Source organism: Drosophila yakuba, chromosome 2L, assembly GCF_016746365.2.
Source record: "Drosophila yakuba strain Tai18E2 chromosome 2L, Prin_Dyak_Tai18E2_2.1, whole genome shotgun sequence".
Lineage (NCBI taxonomy): Eukaryota > Metazoa > Arthropoda > Insecta > Diptera > Drosophilidae > Drosophila > Drosophila yakuba.
In genome coordinates, this window is record NC_052527.2 from 19,916,357 (window position 1) to 19,937,450 (window position 21,094).

Sequence of the window (21,094 nt, forward strand, 5' to 3'; positions counted from 1 at the left end):
TAGTGTGGCTACTAAGACACAACTAATTGCGCTTAGCCCGAAAGTGAGCAATTTTAGCCGCGACCTTTAAATGAGGCAGCAGTTTCAGTTTCGAATACATATAGTATGCAAATCAGCTGCAAGCAATAGCGATTCGGCTGGATACCGGTTTGCCAATAATAAGTCATGGAGGAAACTGCGCTCTCACAAACAGAAGCGGAAACCAAAAACCGAAATACCGAAGCCACATGAAATATGAAACGAATGGTTGCAATTTCCCCAAAGGCGCAAAAGCGCATATGTGACTGAGTTCGAAACCGAGAGATCCTGGCTTCAAGTACAACCACTGAGCAGCAGGAACCGTGTCCTTTGGCCCCAGCGATTTATTGCTGACGAATGCGTATTTAATTTTAAATCATCGCTGAAATGATTTATACATTTAATTTTATTTTTCCCGCCAAGCCGCTTAGCTGAAATGTGAAATCACTTGCAAGGACCTGCATCCTGCTCTCTTGGGGTCCTTTTTTTACGATGTTTTGGGCACATTTTTTCATCGTTCATATTTATGACTATGACATCGTAAAAAATTATGCTTTAATTTGATTATGGTGGTGCGATGTTTGTGTGGTTGACGTAGTGCATACGCAATTTCCCTTGCTATAAATTCGGCGGAGATTGTTGGGTCAAGGCTTAAGCGATTTTTACTTGCAATTGAGTTTTATAAGTATTATATTTATATATTAAGCCTTTCAAATAGAACTTTCTCTTCACAGGCTTGTAAGTGTTCCTGCCAGTAGTTTCTTGATTGGCTATAAGCTTGTGATACTTGCAATTTAGCAAAAAGAGCAAATTTTGGTTGCAATTATTAAAATTAAAAATTCAAATCGTACTCCTCTTAGACCAAATTATAAATGGGGTTAAAAGTAACTATTATTGCGTATCAATGCCATTAACAGCGTCATTACCCATTTCAAGACCTTTATCAGATATATGATTTCAGTTAACTACTGTAACTCTATAAAATAGTGAATTAATTAATTGGTTCATGCATTTCGTCGGCATCCCCTAAAACACACCCACTACTACGCTCTTACCACACACAAACACAAACACTCAATTTTGCGAACCCACCCACAGTTGTATACATTTAAAATTGGTATTTGGGCATGGCCGCCTTCTGTGTGAACATTAAAAACTTAATTTAAATATGTAACCGCTTGTCTATGCCACTTTTAATCCCCATTTGGCACACTACCCACCTGTGTGTCCGTTTCGTCCTGCGGGGCAGTTCCTTTGTGTGTGTGGGTGTTAGATTGTTTTCCGCACAGCTAAAACTAGACTGTTTGGGCGGCAGACGGGCGGCATCATGTTCATTTAAAGAGGTAATTTCGGCGTTGAGCTTATTATGCTCATTAAGTCATCAGGCGGCGCCCCAAACGAAATGGGCCAGGACCTGGTCCTGCAGGATCCTGTTCCTGGGCCAGGGCAACATTATAAAGTGCACGGCGACCACAAAACGTGTGCACTCATTTGCTGATGTTGTTTAGCTCCTCTTTATACACTGTAAAATATTCAAAATATTTGATGTTCTGCATTATGATAATACCACCTTAGTAAACAACTCAGATAGGCATATTAATCGAATTTTACTTTCTGTGAATCAACGCATATTATATAGGCACTAATTTGATATTTGTATGAATATTAAGAATACTTATTATATTAAATAAACAAATACAAAATTTGTTTATTAATGTGTAGCAAATACTTGTAAAATTAAAATACAATATATCTTTTGCTCTGTACAGAAACTGTTGGACTGCACTTCGCATCACTCGTCCCTTATTTTTTAGCAAGCACAGGACATCGAGCGTGAATTAATTTTTAATGATGTTGTGTGCGGTGCAGTGAAAGCTGGTCCCATTTCCTGCTATCTGTGTGCGTGTGCCGTGGCCTGTCCAGGATGTAGGTCATTTCAAAAAATTGTTTGCTTTAAATTGCATTTGCGTCGGCCGTACGATGACATGATGCACATGATGCACTGCATCCAGCTGCCTCCCATCAGCCACAAGGTTTTTCATATGCACCATCAGGGGGCTGGGCTTCAAGTGGGGTTTGGAGGTGGCATCCGCGAAGAGTGTATACCACGCAACCACGCACAACCATGTCACTGGTGTAGAGGTACTGGGATGGGTACCAGATGGCCCTTGCTTAGCCATTACAGGGCAAAACCTGCTACAAATAGTGTTGCTCACATAGAGTTTATCAAGAAAGTATAATAAAATAGGAGTAACTATTGTGTATATCTCTATTTTGTACAAAAATATGTCATTACTGTTGTCACAAAGTCCATACATACGTACATTTACTTACTTAATAAATTATATTTACATTTTGTGAACAGACATTAATTTTGACATTCCTCTGTACAGCATTAATTAATTGATATGTAGTCAACGCGTTAATGACGCCTGCCTTATTTGTTAAAATAGCAGAAATTAATAATAACAGCCACATCGTGTGACATTTTTATTGAGTTTGGATTTGTTACGTAGCATTAAACATTGTTAAAATTTTTCAGTTCTTTTAATTATATTTAAATAGCAAATATAAACAGAAGGAGTCATCTTCAATAATTAAATAATTTAATAAATTGTTTATACTGACAGCACTGCCGGAGGTAGTGGGTCGACTGCCTAATTAAAAAAATTATATTGGAAGAACCGTCATAACGCCTTCCCTGGATTGTGCAGGATTAAAGTACACAACGGTCGGACCGTGGTTTTCACACCTTCTATATGAATATCTTAATCTGGGCACGCACTTAATTTACTTGATCAACTCCCCGTGTTTTAAATTCCCTTAGTCCCGCTGGCAAAGCAATTAAGCGATTAATTCGCATTCATGCCACTCGATCTTCGGCCATATGACAGCCCACGAATAAATCAAAAAGGGATTTTTATTGTGGCAGCCGCTGGCTATTGCCAACGGTTTGTTGGCCATTTTATTGTCAGGATTTCGGCTTTGTTGCCGGTGTTGGCCGAGCGGCCGTGTTGTCGCCGCTGTTCTTTATTTTCTCAACTTTTTGTTCTTTGGCTACTTTGCTGCTCGGTGTTGATTCAATTGCACGCACACGCACGCACACGGTTTATGCAAATGCAATAAATAACATTTTATTATGAAAATTTAAATGCTCCAGCCCCGCAGGAGAGGCGACAATAACAAAAAGGGTAGTAAAAATCCAATTAATTGTAATTTTATTTGTTTATTGTTTTCTGATTACGGTACGAGCGAGACTGCACGAGAATATTTTTGGGCTCAAAGTCGCCTTTGATTTATTGGGCAGCACATATTTTTATAATTTAATTAAAGCATTTATGGTTGACGTATTAATATGTTTGTGTTATACTATGTCTATACTAATTAATTCATGGATGTTTTTCTGTTGGAAAGTAATAAAATGAATTTAATAAGAATCAGTTGTAGAAGTAAGGAAATGTTAAAAAACACATTGTTGAGTAATTGTTTTTAACCTAATGATCCCTTCATAGTCAACGGCTATGTACATCCAAAACAAATGATGTGGTTGCTGTGCTCCCTTTACAACTCACTTAAAAATTCGAGTAGCACCTTTTTTGTACCTTTATTTGTGTTGTCAGTTCTTCTCATTTATCACTGTCTCGGGTTGCTATTTATTTATACCTCTCCACGGGGAAGGCTTAGGAGAGTAGACCGTGTGTGATCCTCCCACATTCAACATCGCTCAGGTTGACAAGCCGCGCGAGCAAGATAAATTATTATTTTAATTGCATTTAAATTACATGTTGCTGCACGGGGCGTATGCGCAATAGCCTACGAAAAGTTAAGGCTGCCTGCTTCAAGTGACATTTTTCAGTGGGCTAAGTTGAGGTGGGGCGTTCCGTACCCCCCCTAGCTTTATTAACAGCCACCCATGGGGAGGGGACTTGACCGGTAGATTGGCCGGGCGCCGTTTAGGGGATTTACTGAGACTGTTTAAGCGAACCTATGGTTTTGTACTCTCTTTTGGGCAAATACATTTCGTAAAGTGATCCATAAAAGCACATGACTTCTTAAATATTTGTTTCTACTAGATTTCATTATATTTTATATTTTAAAACTTTAATTATAAAGCAGTCGATGTAAAATAATATATTTAAAAACTCTCATTATTAAACATACGGTGTTCTAAAATGTTAGTGACTTGACTAATCTCTTGAAGTTGGCATTTATTTGATTTATATGTAACGACTAAACAGGTAAACTCGAGTTCAAGGAAGTGAATTTCCATTCGGCTTATTTGATATATGAGAGCCCCTGGGATCTTGCTGTAGCCTTGAGCAACATTAATAAATGCTGGCATTTCTGGGGTCCTTAAATCCCGATTCACCTGCTCCGTCTGCTTTTTTGTACATACACACACATTTTTCTGTGCGTTATAATTGCCAACCACCCGCGGCGACTTCAACTTTTGTGAACAATCTCGGCGAGCAGTTGGCGGCTGCTTTCGGCCAGAAAGTGAGGCGGCAATTTATATTCATGAGTTGTTGTAATGCATGTACAAGTTGTTGGTGCTGGTTTCCCCAAGAGCATGCTTATTGTTATCCGTGAATTAACTTCTCTTATCGCGTCGCCTGGGCTCCTTGTTCGCTGCTTTGATTTGCGTGCTCTGACTTGTGGTTTATATAGCATATTAGGCTTATAATGGCCATACGCAAAATGTTCTTCCTCGTCTTTGTGACCCCCCACCCCATCCAGATGCGTCTTGTGAATGTGCTCACGCAGGAAATAATTGCCAAAATATAAACTAGTTATAAATTATTAGCCTAGCTCTGGCAAATGCATCTAAAGCTCCAAGTGACAACGGCAGCAGCAACGACAACTCCACATCCTGGCCAACAGGCAAAATGGCAAAGACAAGCTCAAGATGTAAGGGATAAGCATGGACACACATAGAGCTGTTGACTGCCATATTTTATAAGCCTGTGTGGTGTGGTTGAAATTTTAAACAAAACCCGAAGCAACGAAATCTCAGAAGAAGGGAATATTCTACTAAAGTTATTTCTGCAGGATGCAGAGATTCGAATCCTAAATACACTTTCTTTGACTTAAGTTGTAATGTCATTGGATACATTTCATACATTACATTAAATACTAAATACTAATAATTGATTGTTCAAAGTTACTGGCTAATATATATATATAAAAAAAATGTAATATATAACAGACACAAATTTTAACAAAAAACAATTCAGTAAACGCTTTAATCCAATGTGGTGCAGGATTGATCCTTTTAAGCTCGGCAAGCTCCTTGTCAAAGTTATAATGCCATGGAAAATGTGTTTGGAAATCAAACAAAACAGGGAAGCGCATCCGCACAGTGGCAATCCCGTCCCTTGACCACCGAACCATGTCGTCAGCAACACATTAAAGCATCTTCTTTGTCCTTGGTTGAGTGCGAGGACTCGGATATGGGGATATCAGTGGATGTTGGCGCTTGTGTGTCGTGAGGGGGGATTGTAAGCAGATAAAGTCATTTGCTTTGATATCTTTCACTAATTATTGCCAAAACGTAGTCTAAGCTGGTCTTGTGCGGCAACAACAGGAATAATAAATGACAACAATTCCAGCTAACTGCGGCTGCTCGAATCCTTTTTTCTCTTCCAGCCCAGCAGACCACAACATCCTTGCCGGAGCGGGAGGGAGAACATTAACAGCATATTATCCTGCCAGAGATCCCATACAAAACAAAAGCCAGCGAAGCGTAGACCCAAACAAGGATACGACATCCTAGGGATGGCGATTGAGTTTTCCTGGCGTTGCTACCGCCTGTTGTTGTTGTTTTTAAGAAAGTGAAAAATATGATGGAATTAATTTTTGTGTGTTGGATTTAAGCACTCGCTGCTGAGAGGTTGAAAACTGAAATGCCGTCAGATTAAATTTAATCCTGCTGAAATGTTGTCATTTATAATTTTGCACAATTGCCGCTAATCAAATTGTTGCCAGAAAATAGAAAAGGGTAAACCGAATTCCCTGGGCCGAGACTCGAGACCTTTTTGCACGCTCTTTCTTTGGCAGCATGCTGCCATTCCACTTACCCTCTCACCTCACCCTCTGGCCTTCCATTTATTCTAACGAATCTATTAAGTGGAAATTTATTTAAGCTAACGCAAAAAGCTTAAGCCATAAAGTTCATCTTGTTTTTGCTTTTGCTGTGGCTGCTTGAGTACATAAAAATATTAAACAAATAGGAAACAGGCCACGGAGTCAGCCAATAATAGGAGGGCGTTGCCATTTTTATTTTGCATATCCTTGCTCGTTTGCTGCTGTTGATATTTTTATTGCCGGCTTAGGATCGGCAATTTTCCTCAACCAATTCGACTGAACGAGACGCCTGGAAATTTGCGCAGGATTTAGCCTACAGCTTGCTTAAGCTTATGGATTTTCGAGCGAAAGAGATAGTGGTTCCCTTCATAAATTGCACTTGAACGCGTATGCGTAATATTTTTTTATATATTTATATTGAAATATTTGCCATGACCTAAAACTTGGTAGCTTTTGGATTTTGGTTATAGCTTTTTAGTTGATAAGTTTTCGGTATGTGGCATATGTAGTGGCTTAGTATATAAGGGTTTAAAATATTTCCTGTGGCATCATTTAGTTGTATGACTATTAGTTACTTATAAATGCAGCAACTAAAAATATAATAAAGCTGTCCAATTGTGTTGTGTTATTAATCCATGATTATCCCTTGACTATAGGTACATTATTTCCTTGCATTACGCAGAGCGTTTTTTTATTAAGCCCGCTTAAATAATTCCCCCTTTGCAGAAGAATACACATTATACATTTTACTTTCCATAGCCTTAAAGGGCCGAGAAAAAAGGATTTTCCTCACCACACTCTTTGCCCTTTTCTCCAGCTATTGAGGTAATTTGACTGGGACATAAAAGGGACAGACAAAAAGGATTCGCGAGCCAGGCCTGTAAGTGAGAAAGAGACAATTAAAAATCCATTAATTTGAGTAGCGGCAACCATGTAAAGCTACTTATATCGCACCCAAAACCGAATGGAAATTTACATTACATTATACTCGCATTTAAATAATTTTTGCAAAATTAAAACGTAATGCATGGGACCGTTTCGCATGGACTCGTCGGTGTCCAAGGCGAAACTTTATTCATCGGGAGCTTGTGTGTTTGTAAGGGGGGAATAACGAGTGTGTATAAGTGCATCCTTGATGCATTGGCCGTGTGCTCAACCCGGCCCATGACAGTGAAATTATTTATGTGTCGCACATTTAACATGCACATGGCAAAACATATATGTATATACTCGTGTATTTTGCATTTACCGAGTGCACTTCCATCATTATCCACCCGGACTGGTCTTCGGACCACCGGCATACCCATCCTTAAAGATCCCTGAAGCCAGGCCGGATGCAGGATCCCAACCCTTTTGGGCCGCATGGGCATTGTTTTTTGGCCAGGCCAAAAGAGCCCGGACTGCAGCCTGCGGATTAAAATGCATGGGTTCATGAAGTGGTCATCTGTCATCTTTGCGGTAGGAAGAACTTCGCATGTTGACATTGTCGCAACAGTTTATATATGTATGTACAAACATACGGGGCGTGCACCAAAGGGAGATATGCCAGGAGGCTCTCAAAGCAGATCCAACCATTCATGGCCATCTCGAACGGGCGCTGCCCCAGCTTGATTTAATTAGTTTCAGCGGGAATATTTGAAATGGTGTCGGGTGGGATATTGTTACTATATACTATACAAAACAGAATTTAGAATAATGAAAAATATGAAAGCTAATGCTAATGATGTGTTTTAGTGATTTCTGCTAAAAACTACAACTTTCAATGCTCATAATATAATCTAAACAATAGCTGTTAGCTGAGTATCCGATGGTCCTACCACTGACTTTTCTGATTCTCATTCCTAGTTATTTATACTTTTGCTGTTTTGTTGCCTGTGGAGCATCGCTCGGGCAGGGTAACTGGTGCGCATTTCCCTTACAAGCCGGATTAAATATGGCTTAAAAGTCAGTTGACACGAGTTGGCCATTTCTCGCCGACTGCTGTTCACTCAACCTCCGGTGGGTCAGCTCCTCATCCTCTTCTCAGGGCAAAATGTTGTTGTTCGTCGGTGTGAGATGATAAAACATTTATGTAGATAGCCCAGACCCAAAGTGCACCAGCAATCATTCACATTAAGTGGATACGCAATGGGGTGGGAGCTCAGGATTAAGGCGAAATGTCTTTTAGATGTCGTTTAAATTAATTGCAATGAAGAGATTATTAAAAAGGGGAAACTGATTTAATGCACACGCCTTAAAAGCTTCATACCTGAATGAAGGTGGACCGAATTGAAGCTTGGGGCTCATCTTTCGATATTAAAAGCGTAATCTCTTACCGTTTTCTTTCGACCATTTCATCCAATCTTATTTTCCAATTACCAGCAGCTCTACGCCAATTAAATCACTTGCAAAAGCAGAAACCAGGTTGGAAAACTCTTATCTGGCCAATTATGACCGTCTATTTGGCAGGAAATATGTTGTGATATATTTTCCTTTTGCCTTGATGCCTCGTTTAATTGCTCGAGTAGGTATCGAGTTTTATAAGCAAAAAGAAAATCGTAATTCAAATTGAAATCGAAGTTGAAAGAATATATCTCGGCTAGTCCGCAAAGGAAATGGACGAGTTTTCACATGCGAGGTGTTGTGAGGAAAAAAGGATTCCCTTCGGTGGGAATATTTACTTTTTGACACGTTTCTAACAAGGCTTTTGAAGACTGAATTCTGCTGTGTGAGCACGGAAATTAGCTTGATTAGATAGTCTGATGACTTCAGACAGTTGTGGTGTGGGTGACTGAGATTCTTGTTGTTGAGTGTACACTGAGTTGATTTATTTCTGTGACACCTTTAACTGAATGATTCAAAATGTAACCCCAAATTGAAGATGTGAGCTCTAACATATGACTGAAACTAATAGCTTCTCAAATAGGCAATTTACCTACTAATTTATTTATTTAGTATTCCTACCCCATTCTCTTAATAATTCAAAACTACACATTTTTTTTCAAGTTTTGAATGTGCCCTGTGTAATATTTGCTAATTAGACCGAATTTCGAGCTCAAATCCTGTGCTAATGGTTCACGATCTGCGTTCCCATTTTGCCTTATGATTCTGCGCTACTCAACGTCCATTCTGTGACCAGCTGGCGAGTTCTGGTCCTGGCGTCTGGTCCGGCTCCTTGTGCCTTGTTCATCCTGCATGTCGCACAAATGTTGTATTACCTCCTGACATGCAACATGAATATTCACTTTGCACTTTGCGGGCGCATTGGCTGGGGCAAGAATTGGGAAACAGGTGTTTTCGCAGACTGCCCTAGGGACAAGCATAAGCCGTGGAGTACGAGGTGGATGCTGATGTTGATGTTGATGTTGTCCTTCTACCCGAAATTTGCATCTTAATCTCTGCCGTCAGCGCCGCTGTTGACAAGCAGCATCGGTAGTAGGAGCAGGACCAAATCACCTGCTTACAAACTCGAGAGTCCTGCACGGTCTCCCCTGCTGATTGCTGTTTAGTTTTGCAATTTAAATCAGACTTTCAGGTGCAATGGTCGGACATTCCCTGCTTAAATTGGCAGGACATCTTCGTCCTGACATACTTATCATCATCCGCCCCCAAGGACGAGATGCTGTATCGGAAAACCTTTTGAACGCCTTTGGGGCGGCTGGCTAGTTGGCTTTTATTTTTCGATTCTGCTCTTTGCTGCGAAATAAAATCAAGTGAAATGAAATGTAGATGCATATCCTTTTTTAGGCTGCTATCTTTGTTTCGGCGCTGTGTGTGCGCATGTAAATTGTATAAATGTGCGCATATATTTTCGTAGGCAAAATTTGAAATTCCGATTTTCGACCAGATTGGTAAACAATTTATGTAAGCAACCGAACTGAGCCGAACACATTGAAAATCTGGTCAGAAGTGTCCTCTGGCTTTGTTTTGTTAGCTCTTCCATCCCCTCTACCCTCGTACCGGATAGTGCTGGAAATCATGTAATTGCGTAACCCTTTCGATAATAGGGCCCTTGAGTACTCGTATAAGCGTTGGGTCCTTGCTTATGGTTATGGCCACACAGAGAGGCAAACAGACTGGCTCCATCACTTGTGCTTATCTTAAGTATTTTACTTATGTCCTGTCGGAATTTCCCTACTCCTGCTGTCTGTTCCCAAAATTTTCCATGTTTGCATCTGTACATTTCCCACTTTCCCGGCCATTTGGGTAGAGAATCATAGGCTGAAGCTGAAAAGATTTCCTACGCAATTTGGTGCAGAGAAAGAAAGAAATTGGCTCAAATTAAAAATCTCATGTTAAGTAATGGAAAATCTGTATTTCCTAATGTTCAATAAACAAAAATGCAAAATCAAATGGTCACACACTTGAATTTGATAGATCAAAAATTTGATGAGCTTAAATTGTTAGGGGATCGAAATATTTTTGTCGCTGTAGAAATGTTGAGCTTCCCATTTTTGCACAGATTCTCAGAGAATTCAGCAATTGATTTACGGCAGTTTTGAGGTGGTTACGCCTTAATACTGAGACCTGGTTTGGTAAAATAATCAATTTCCAGCTGATTATTTCCATAGAAAGTAAGTTATGCTAAAGTTAGCTATCCCTTTGGAATGCCTTATTCATGCGTGTTTTTTTTTAATTTGTACAGAAATACTCTCATGGAAGTTCGTCTGTGACCCCTCAATTCTGTTAGCCGACTTGACTGGCTGAGCAGCTTTGCGTTCTCGACAATTTGCCATTAATTGAAAACAGATTTGCCACCGAGATTGCATTGTCGACAGGCATCTGATTTCCGCACAAATTAATTATAACTGCTATTGACATGGCCCAGACCTCATCGGGCGATTGCCAATGTCTGATTGCCCAGCATGGTAGCCAAAAGCTGCTGGGACCTCTGCGATAAGGCAACTGCCGAGTTTAATTCAATTTTATTGAGATTTATTCAGGCAGAAGTGGAGAGTCGAGCGAAATGACAGTGAAAGTGCTTTGGTTGTCCATTTAGTTGCGTTTTAAATCGCGCGTGCAAAGTTTTTCAGCTGCAACTAAATGTATAAAATACTGTAATTGCAGCTATGTTGCGTTGGGCGGAAGCGGAAGTGCCAACGTGTCAGCGGAAATGCAGCAGCTAAAAAGTGAAATAGAGATCTGGACCCAAAAAAATGAAGTATTAAGCTGTGAATTTGTCATTAGGAACGAAGGCAAAGTGCAAAGTTGCAACCACGAATGCAGCTTACATTAAGATAATGCTTTCTAATTGAGATTAACAACCGGTTGACCTGTCAGCTGTCTGATTTGGTCCGCATTGCTCTCTGACCCAGGCCAATAAGCAATTGAAATCCAAGTCCGTAAATTAATACAGATGTTGGGGTGTGTTGTGTTTGCCATTGGAAGCATTTAAGCGGAGACAACAAATTAGTTTTATGTTTAGTGTTATGCAAATAAAATTATCGTTTAGTCCGACACTTTGGGCCCATTGAATGAAATAGCTAAAATGCTTGAACGGACAGTTGGATAGATTGATGGCTCTACATATTGATTTGTTTGCCGGCCATATATTCCCCTCGGTGCAGGATTTTCAATTATTTAGTTTTGGCAAGGCAGCTATGGAGCTGCATGTGTGAATATTTGTGTCGAAAAGGATCTGTGTAGGATTTTAATTAAAAATTGATTTAGCGAAATTTGCATAAATTATGCATATCGCAACGGTAAGCCAGCAAAGCACATAAACTGAGGCTGCGTCAATAAATTAGAAAAGATTAATTGCAAATTATATAACTATTTTCGGAGAGCTACGTGTGAGGCCAGAGTTAGCATTAAAGATTTATAATTAACTTTGCCGCATTTTACTCAATTCTGCAAAACGTATACCATGTTTTATTGCAGAGGCATAATTAAAAATCATTTAAGCTCGCTAACTCCACGGAGAGTCTTTTGAGTCTGAAAAGTCGACCAAAAAATATGCAAAGCCCACAAAATGAACTTTTTGCAGTGGGGAAGCGAGAGCAACAATTTATTGTGGCAACGTGAAATATGGCAAAACTTTTGATATGACTTGGTCGAAAAGGACCACAGCACCATTAACAAATGAATGGGTGGAAAACTGTATAAATGAATGACAAAGTGAGTGATAGAGCGATGAAGTTACTTTTTATTCCCATTGGCTTCTTCGTATTGGTTCTCATTTAATTTTTATTAGTTTATAACACTATAACAAGCATTCTTAATGTATCTTTCTACAGAGAATTACAATAACCCGTCCAAATTATTACGTTTTTATTATTTTCCTACCATTTTATTTAATTATTTACCGCATATCAGTATTTCTCATTTTGTGCTCGGTGGCATTCAATTAACATACAAATGTAACATGGCAGACAAATAAAAACCTATCCGTTTAATTCTTTTAATGTTGTTTGGTTACATTTTACTTCAATTTAGTTCACCTAGGGCAAATATTTATCGATACTCCTACCCAAATTGCTGTTTACATATATGCAGTTTGGGTGGTTGCTGCGATTATTTTTCTGGTTTTTCCTACTGAAGAAAACATAACCTGTGGCTCTTTAAGACCAAACACTCAAACACTTTGGTTCACACCTGCAAGTGGTTCGTTGGCAGCATGGAAATGGACTTCGTTAGTTTTTGAATTTTTTTAATTTTTTCCATTTCGGCACAAACAAACTTCCACGTTCATCGATGGCAAATCCAATTTAAAATCAAATTTTACCCACCGGCCAGGCGGAGGAAAACTCTCGACATGGCTTCGAGTGAAAATTAAATAAAATCGTAAAGTGGCAAGAAAAATGTAGTCCCCTCTCTAGTTGCCGGGCGTTGATTGTCTGTGATTGATTTTAATCGCCTCAAGTGATTTCACTAAACGATTCGACTCCGAAATTGGTTACTGTGCATTGTGTTTGTATCGCCCTGAATGTATATATATATATTCAAATATGTGTAGATACATACGTACTTCTTGTGCTTGGAAGTGGTGGCTTACCTTTGGCGCAGAGTATTGCGCTTCTGGCAATTCTGGCTTCAGTATTGAATTACTGGAGTATTTGGAAAATGTCCGCAACGCATTTGCTTTCCTCAAAAGTGGGCAGCTCTTAGCTACCAGTTGGCTTATGGACTTGAAAGCATAATTAATTAAACAGTTAAGTTAAATAATTCCATCACGATATCCTCAAGAATAGAGTATTTCGAATCAAATCAAAATGCTTTTTACAAGTCTTGCTCTTAGCTTTAAAATAAGGATTGTTTCTAGTTAAATACTATATAATATATGTATAATAATATATAATATATATATAATAATATATATAATAGTAATATAATAATAAAAATGCAAAGGAAGTTTACTTAATTTTATAAGCCCAGAGTATTTGAAAGTCCTTATCGCTTTGGTACTGAGTGTTGTGTGCAAAATTTTTTCACATTTTGCTTTTGCAACAATTTCATAAAATTCAATTTAAATGCACTCACTCTCTCGCTAAATATGCAAATGAATTTCAAGCGCAACTTGCAATTGTACTCCATTCCTACCCAGTTCTTTATTAGTGGAGCGGAGTATACATGTACATTGTTCCGTGGGCCGAAAATGCTGTAAAGAGTGAAAACTTGATACCGCTCTGATTGACACTTTTCGGTTTAAGCTCGCATTTAAGCAGCTCGCTTAATTAAAGTGGTCCCCGAATCAAATGAAGCCGCTGAAAAGTTGTTCAACAAGGCCGGGCGATGCAGCTGAGCTGCGAACAAAAGAGGCAAATAACTGCGGCCGACAAAAACCTGGCAAAAAGTTTTTGGGGCCACAATTTGAGTTTTTTTGTTTTCAACTGAACTCAAACTAGCGGAGGCGACGAAACCAATACAAACGGGCAACAGCGCCAGATAGTCACACCAAAATGAAGAAGGAGAAGCCGGAGAAAAAGATACCCGTCAGATTATCCTATCGCTAGCAAACAACAAATTTCAAGTGCAGTGCAAGGCCATAATCCGCTAAGGCTTCCAACTAACCGTAACCGCTATGAAGGTTGCGGCCTGGAGACTGCCATAACATGGCTGATTACCCGCTACAACTTGGCCAAAAACCGCTAAGCGCCCGGCAAAAGTTTTCATTAAAGTGGCTTTCGGCTTTCGGCCTTTGTAATTGCTCGGCATCGAGGAATTCGCCGAGCTGAGAGCTTAGCCCCGTTCCGGCTTTTGGCTCTGACTGACAGTCGTCAGGTGTGGTCTAGTTTGGCCTACATTGGCCCCAGGCAGCAAATATTTGGTAAACAGCGACGAAGAATTTTTGCAGGTTTTTCGGCCTTTCAATAGTTATTCAAAATTTTGTGAGGGCTTTAAAAAAAAAGGATGCACATTCGAATCGATTGGTAAGCGCAAATATTTTGAAAACATTGACCAGTCATACACTTTAATGTTGATTTAGTATAACCCGCTATTTGTAGATAAGTCTGTTGTTAGCATATTAACATATTTAGGTGTTGATTGATTGATTGTTTTTTTGTTCAAATGCTTTTATACTAATCATTTTTATTTTATTTCAGTTAATTATAACTAAATTAAGGCAGCAAAAATGTTTTGGAAAATCCTCGTTGCCCTTTTAATGACCGTGCCATGCCAATATAAAATTAAAGCTGAAATCGTCCAACCATTTCTTTTCCGGCAGCCGAGCACTGGCACATTATCCTTGACATTTTTCCACCAGCCTTTTGCGCTGAGATTTTACTTTTTTTCGGGGCGTCGTTTTCTCGCTTTTTTGCCCCGCTTTGTTTAATGAATTATCAGTGCGCTCATTACTAGCACTTAAGGGGCGTCTTCCCGGCAGGGAATACGGGGCGTGGCAGTGACACTGCACCTTGAGTTTGTTTTATGTCACCGGTGTCCTTGCGCTCTCTTAACCGCAGGCGCCTTGAACGCCAGATATACGCCCTTCCCTACAGCGAGATTATTTTCCTGCCGAGGATTATGTGACATTGATGCGTTGACTTGTTGAACTTGCGGTGGAGAGGACAATATCTGTTGGCTTGGCCAAACAGGAAAATTAAATTCAAGTGACATTTAAGGGTGCACTTGATGTATCCCACTCCTGGCGGGCTAATCAATAAATGCGATTGCCATTAACTTTTCGGGCGCAACTTTTACCCAGCTCGCTTGTGTTTCATTTGCGAACGGGGACGAAACTATTTTTCAATTTTCGCCGCTGCAAAAGTTTTTTGTTCGTACAGCTGCCTCGGAAAGTAATGCAACATCCATTAAAAAGCACGACAGCAGCGGCGTCGAGTGAAGGGGAAGGATTGAACGGGCAGGCAGCAAGCACATTAAGCAGCCGGCAGCATCCTGGTTTTAAGTCCGCCCTTCTCCTACCAGATCGATTGCCAATGTGGCCGATTGAAAATAAATTCGAGGCTGAAAAGTAATGAAACAGATAAATGTAAAAATAATATAGGTAATAATCGATTTTCTAACAATATTTTATCTGATTCTTTTTAAATAAACTTGCCGATGTAAATAAAATAAATTAGAGACAGAAAAATATAAAAACAACATTTTTAAAGATAGCTAATAACCGATTTTTAATACTATTTTACTGCCTTATATCTGTTTCTTTTTTAATAAAACTTTCTATAGATGGCAATTTAATTCAATTGTGTATTTCCTTACATCTCAGTGCATTACTGTGTTTTTCTATCACCTTTTCCGCTTGAAATAGGAAATATTCATGGTCAAGTGTGGTACCGACCAAAGCTATCACTTCCCACGTAGATAAATCAATACCTTTACTAGGTTCATGTACACTATATTTCTTTTCTACCAAAAATATTGGCCACAATGAGAATGATGCTGGCTAAAAATAAACAAAGCAACTGCAAAAAACACGATGGAGCTGGCAAGCTGAAACTGAAACAGGTAGCAGCTGCCTGGCGCTAAAGTGCCAACTTATGCCACGAAAATGCTTGACTATAATGGCCGTTGGGGGGGCTTGAAGAATGGCGTTGGGGGTGGCTGGGTGGTGGGCGGCTTGCAGGGCAAAGTGGGCGGTATGCAGTTGTGCGATGCCACCACAAAGGCCGCCAAGATGACGACAACGACGACATGCAAAAGTGGGACGAGTGCTGCCTGTGCTGGTGCGTCGGCATTAAGTGGCATGTGGAAGCGGCTACAAGGACACTGATAATGATAGAAAAATTCCCTGTGCACATACACATAACACACATTGCTCTGTTCCTCCGCTCATCGCTTTATCAGCACAAGGAGTCAACTAGTTGGTACTCAGCTTGAAAGTGCTTCATCGCCTTGGCTACAACTCAAAAGGAACCAAAGGTCCGTATTACACATATCAAAATAGTAGTAATTTGGGGTATTGTTAAATTTTACCGCTATTCAGAATGCAGTAATTTTTTAGCCGATTTATTTGTAGATTTAAATGTTATACTTTTACTTTTTGAATTCTCTACTTTTTACATTCCAAAATGAAACCTAATTTCTGGTTAAATAATTAGTATATTGCCATTTTTAATAAGATTGAAATGTTTTTGTAATATAATGCTTATATGGGGTTAACATACTGTAATATAGGTTTTTATTTACAGTGTGTAAATATTAAAAGTATCCATCGCAGCTCGGCACTTCCAAAACCACAAGGTCACGCATATATCCCAAATACCCTGCGCTAGCCATATATTTGCACTGGCAGCCGCAAGACAGTGACAAAAGGGCACTTGCCGACCGTCCTCCCACTGCCTCCCACTACTACCCACCTTCTGGACCTGTGTGCCTCTGACAGGAGCAAGCCCGGATAATGGGATGAGGAAGTGGACGTGGAAGGAGGGGCTACGAAACGAAATCGACCTTGACTGACAGCTTGACATGAACTCGACTGCTCTCGACGTTGTTGCTCTTTACTCTGCTTCACGCCGAGATCCAGCATCGGGCTCATTATTTTCGCTTTAGCTGGACAGCAGGTGGTCAGGTGGGTGGAATGTAAATGGCTTTGCTCTTTAAAGCCGACAAACCGCAAGGGCTTGGTGTGCATCTGGGCTCGGTCCACGGTAAGTAACTCCTACCAGTTAACTTACAGCCGGCAGATGGAGTCCCTTTAAATGGCCAACCATTTTCGGTTACTTTTGCCTTCTGACACGTCTGCGTGCTTGAAATTCATAAGCCTAGTGAGTTTTATCAGCCAGTCATAGCTTAATTACATGTTATTTACGTATAAATCAAAGCAAAAGAAACGGAGTTAATATCACGGAAGAAAATTAACTGATAAAAAGTTCGGCTGAACTGGACGTAAAATAATATTATTAGGCTTAATAATTTTATTTCATTTTTATTTTCCGTAGGCAAGTTGTGTGACTTAAAAAATGTTGTAATGCTTGTTTATAAAAATTAAATATAAATTAAATATATGCTATCATATAGTAAAAAAAAATATATATATATTTGACAACATGGATTTAATTTCTAGGTAATCTTTGACTCAGCTGCGACCTTAAAATATTTACAGCCTATGCATGCTTAAGTCGGGCTTAAAATATTTATGGGCTCATGAGCGAAAGGCCAAATGAGCTATTGATGACGAGGCCACAGGAGGATTGTCCCCGATTCGGGACTGCCAGGGCGATTTTCATTTTACACTTTGTATCCTGGAAAAGTAGGCAACTGCTTTTATTAAACTGCCTGAGGCTAAAAGACAAAGTCAAGCTCTCCCCTGTGCGACATTGTGTGTGTGCGAGCGCGCTTAAATGCGAAGGATGTGGTGTGGGGAGAGGTATAAAGAGGCTATCATGTCGGCGTTGTCGTCGTGCCAAAGGTTCATAAATTCGTTTTAATCCTGCTTTATGGCGACATCACATCGAACATGAACTTTAACGCGCATGTGACTACGGCGACGGCTTCATTTGCATTTTACAACTTCATTTGGCAACCGGAATGCGAGGCGAAAAATAAAAGAAAATGGGAGCCGAACCAATTGGCGTAGTTCTGCTGTGTGAAGAAGTTCCTCCCCTCAATTTTGTGGTCCGAAATTATTGTTTAATCTTGACCAACGCCCCCGCGAAAAGTGAATGTGGCACGACAAGCGGCAATTCAGAAAATTTTACCCCGGATGTGGACATTTGCACGCCCCTTGATTACCCATTCGATCCAGTGAAACTCGTTCTGCTTTTTTGTTTATTTTCTTTTTCAATTCTCAACTAATTTTATTTTTGCGTTCTCTTGTTGTTTGGGTGAAATGCTTTCGAGTTTTATTTTAGTGACACCCTAAAATACGTTTTCGGTTTTTGTTTTCATCGTTTTAAATTACAATTTAGAGTTTGGATCTAATTGGCGAACAATTTGTGACCTGAACTGCGGAACTGAAAAACAAACATCTAACAATCAAACAATATGTCAATCTATCGATCTGCAGTCTGTGCCAACTCATACTTATGATAATTTGGGTCATCTATATTATCCTTGTTTATATTGAGATCGCTTAAAGTACAAAAACACTTGTAGTTAGACTAACACGAGAGTTTTATTTTGGGGTTCTAGGATTAAGGATTCAATAGGTGTTTTCGTGAACGTATTTTTTTCTAAGGGATTGCTGTCTATACACTTACAGTATCTTATGTTGTCCGACCTCCGGCTTCTCCGAATCGTATTTAATATTGCATATTAGCGAGTATAAAGAGTGGAAAAGTGTTTCTATAATACAACAGAGGGGCTTGGTATCGAACCAGTTCAATGTCCTCTAGCTATCTAGCTAACTATGCAGACAAATGCATTAAAGTCGACAGGGAGGAGCTTGCAGGGAAAATGAGTATTTCGTTGTTGAAAAAGTGATAATTTACAAAACCAATTATAAGATGAAGGTAACATTAATACCGACAACTCATGTGTAAACATTAATGTTTTACTTTTAATAAGAGTAAAAATAATAAAAATGAATTTCTTTTGTCTCTGTTTTCTTTTGTTGAGCTGTAATTTAAACAATTTATAAGATTTTAACTAGCATTAAGAATGTAAAAGTATATAAAATATATGCATTAAATTATAAGCTTCTAAGTATTGACAAGAGACTCTGAGATTCCTGCAAGCTCATGCCCTCTTTGGCGGACCAAAGTGTTTCGAAGTCTTCTCCTGTCCTATCACTTAATCCATCGGCTGTACACGATTGCGATTAGCTCTTGAAAATATCCTGACCGGGCTGTGGAGAGGCCGGAGATCCACCTGAGCCATTAGCACCACCACTGCCGTCTCCATTCAACCGCTTCAGCATGGCGTTTCGGTGTAACCAGTAGGGCGGTGGATCGGGTGGTTGTCCTGGGAGTAGGGTCTTTGTCTTCAGATTGCTGGTCGCCGGCGGTTTTGGACTGTGCGAGGCTGCATTGTACATCACGGGGTCCGCTAACTGCGCAGCCGACTGACCAATGGCCACTCGCAAAGGAGTCTCTTTTTTTCGGATTGTATCGCAGGTCTCCTTCATTTTGCACAGCTGATCCTGCAGGTTACGGTATTCTTCCAGAAATCTCTCCAGCTGCGCGGCATGATAATCATAGGCGGCCACTGATGAGTTAGCCGCTCCGGCGGCCCTTGACGCTAGGGCTGAGAAGTCCAAAAGGGGCGTGGCCGCACTCGACAGAGATCGCTGATGCTGCACCGGACTCGAGGGCAGACTGGGCTTCTGCCCCAGGTGACCCGGCAGCGGACCTGGCAGATTGCCCTTGTGGGCGCCACTTTGCACCAGGTTAAGGAAACTATTGGCCCGCTGGCCGCCGCCCGTGTAGGTGGCCGTACTCGAATAGTTGGCATAACTCGATTCCGCAGAATACCTTCTGCCCAGACCCATCGCTTCGTTGAGAAAGCTTCCATCGCCCAGAGTGCTACTACCATATTTACTGGAGTTATCCGCCAGCAGGGGTGATTGACTATCCGAGGAGTTGCGGAAGTACTTTCCACTGGTCTTTAGTTTCCGGGGGAGAGTGCACAAGCCCCCATTCGGAGTGGGCGTGGTTTGGGCATACCCCTGACCCCGACTTTCCTGCTGCGCCTGGGCCACCGCATACTTGGCTATATCCAGCAGATCCGGATAGTTGCTATCGAACAGGTCACTTTCCTGCCCTTCGCTACAGAACACCGAGGTGGCGATTTCGTCTGCCGGGTGGTTTCCATAGTGGGTGTATGGCGTGGCCTGTGTATTCAGGGACGACGGTGCCGCCGAGGTCACCGGTTTGCTGTGCGGGGAATTGATCTTGGTGGTGGCAATGGGTGTGGTCTTCCAGGTGTGTCCGGCATAGCCCGCTAAGCGGGCAGCAGCGTCTACTTGGCTGGAGATCGAACTCGATGCGGAATCGGTGCTGAAGGAAGAATAATAAGATAAGATTAATTTTTAATTTAAATACAACTTTATAAGCTGCTAAGAAATATAGAACAAGGGCTGGACGAGAATACATTTTGGGAAGGAATAACTATTTTAGAAATGAATAATAATAACTTGTGTATTTCAAAAATCAATTAAAGTTGTCCTCTTTTGTGTTTTTCAGCCCACGTAGTTGCCTAAATCCTTTATTGGTTAAGTGCTTGACTTTTGAGATTCTCGTTATTTGGCAGTGTCCTCGTCCATGAAGATAGCCGGCACCGCACATTCATTAACCCGCACTCGTACTCGCAGCCGCGGATGAATTCCTTTACATGACAAGCGCCAATCAGGCAGAGTGAGTTCTCAGTGTGCCCGAAATAAACCACTTCTCCGTCCGGATCGTGTGTTTGAGGATGTGGATGTGGTCTTGGATGCTGAAGGCTGGGGGCGGGGGGCAGGACGTTGAATGTGGATGTGCTCGCATATTTCGCGCGTCATTAGCACGCGCGTTCTCATAGTCGCCGGAGATGGATGCGGATGGCTGTTGGGCAACGGGCGTGGACGTGGGGTTTTTCGGAAAGGAGGCTCGAGCTCAGAGTGGAAGTGTCAAGTGTTGCCCATAATACGGACGCAATACGGAGATCCGGGCGCTCCGCACTCGAGCATGACAGCTCT

General features: G+C 40.7%; 2 protein-coding genes across 7 annotated transcripts in view; both read right to left on the minus strand.

Moving 5' to 3' along the window:
• Positions 1–6,766: 6,766 nt before the first annotated feature.
• LOC26535055 lies at positions 6,767–8,892 on the minus strand. Of its 3 annotated transcripts, none has more exons than XR_001454405.2 (4): positions 8,418–8,892; positions 7,623–8,350; positions 7,352–7,553; positions 6,767–6,980 (listed from the first exon to the last, which is right to left on the minus strand). XR_001454405.2 is itself a non-coding variant. In XM_015199092.3 (4 exons), exons 2-4 carry the CDS (start codon positions 7,685–7,687, stop codon positions 6,892–6,894), a joined length of 312 nt encoding a protein of 103 aa, XP_015054578.1. In that variant the 5' UTR covers positions 7,688–8,350; positions 8,418–8,875; the 3' UTR covers positions 6,767–6,891. The 3 variants fall into 3 exon arrangements, 2 of the variants coding, with proteins under 2 accessions (XP_015054578.1, XP_015054579.1); XM_015199092.3 differs by having other exon boundaries at positions 7,352–7,509; positions 8,418–8,875; XM_015199093.2 differs by having other exon boundaries at positions 7,352–8,873.
• Positions 8,893–16,561: 7,669 nt separating this feature from the next.
• LOC6528994 overlaps positions 16,562–21,094 on the minus strand; it is a 34,448-nt gene continuing 29,915 nt past the window's right edge. For all 4 annotated transcript variants that reach the window (XM_039370500.2, XM_039370499.2, XM_002089990.4 and 1 more), the window contains exon 4: positions 16,562–20,417. In XM_039370500.2, coding sequence (XP_039226434.1) covers positions 19,241–20,417 — 1,177 coding nt within the window. In that variant the 3' untranslated portion in view covers positions 16,562–19,240. The remainder of the gene's footprint in view (positions 20,418–21,094) is intronic.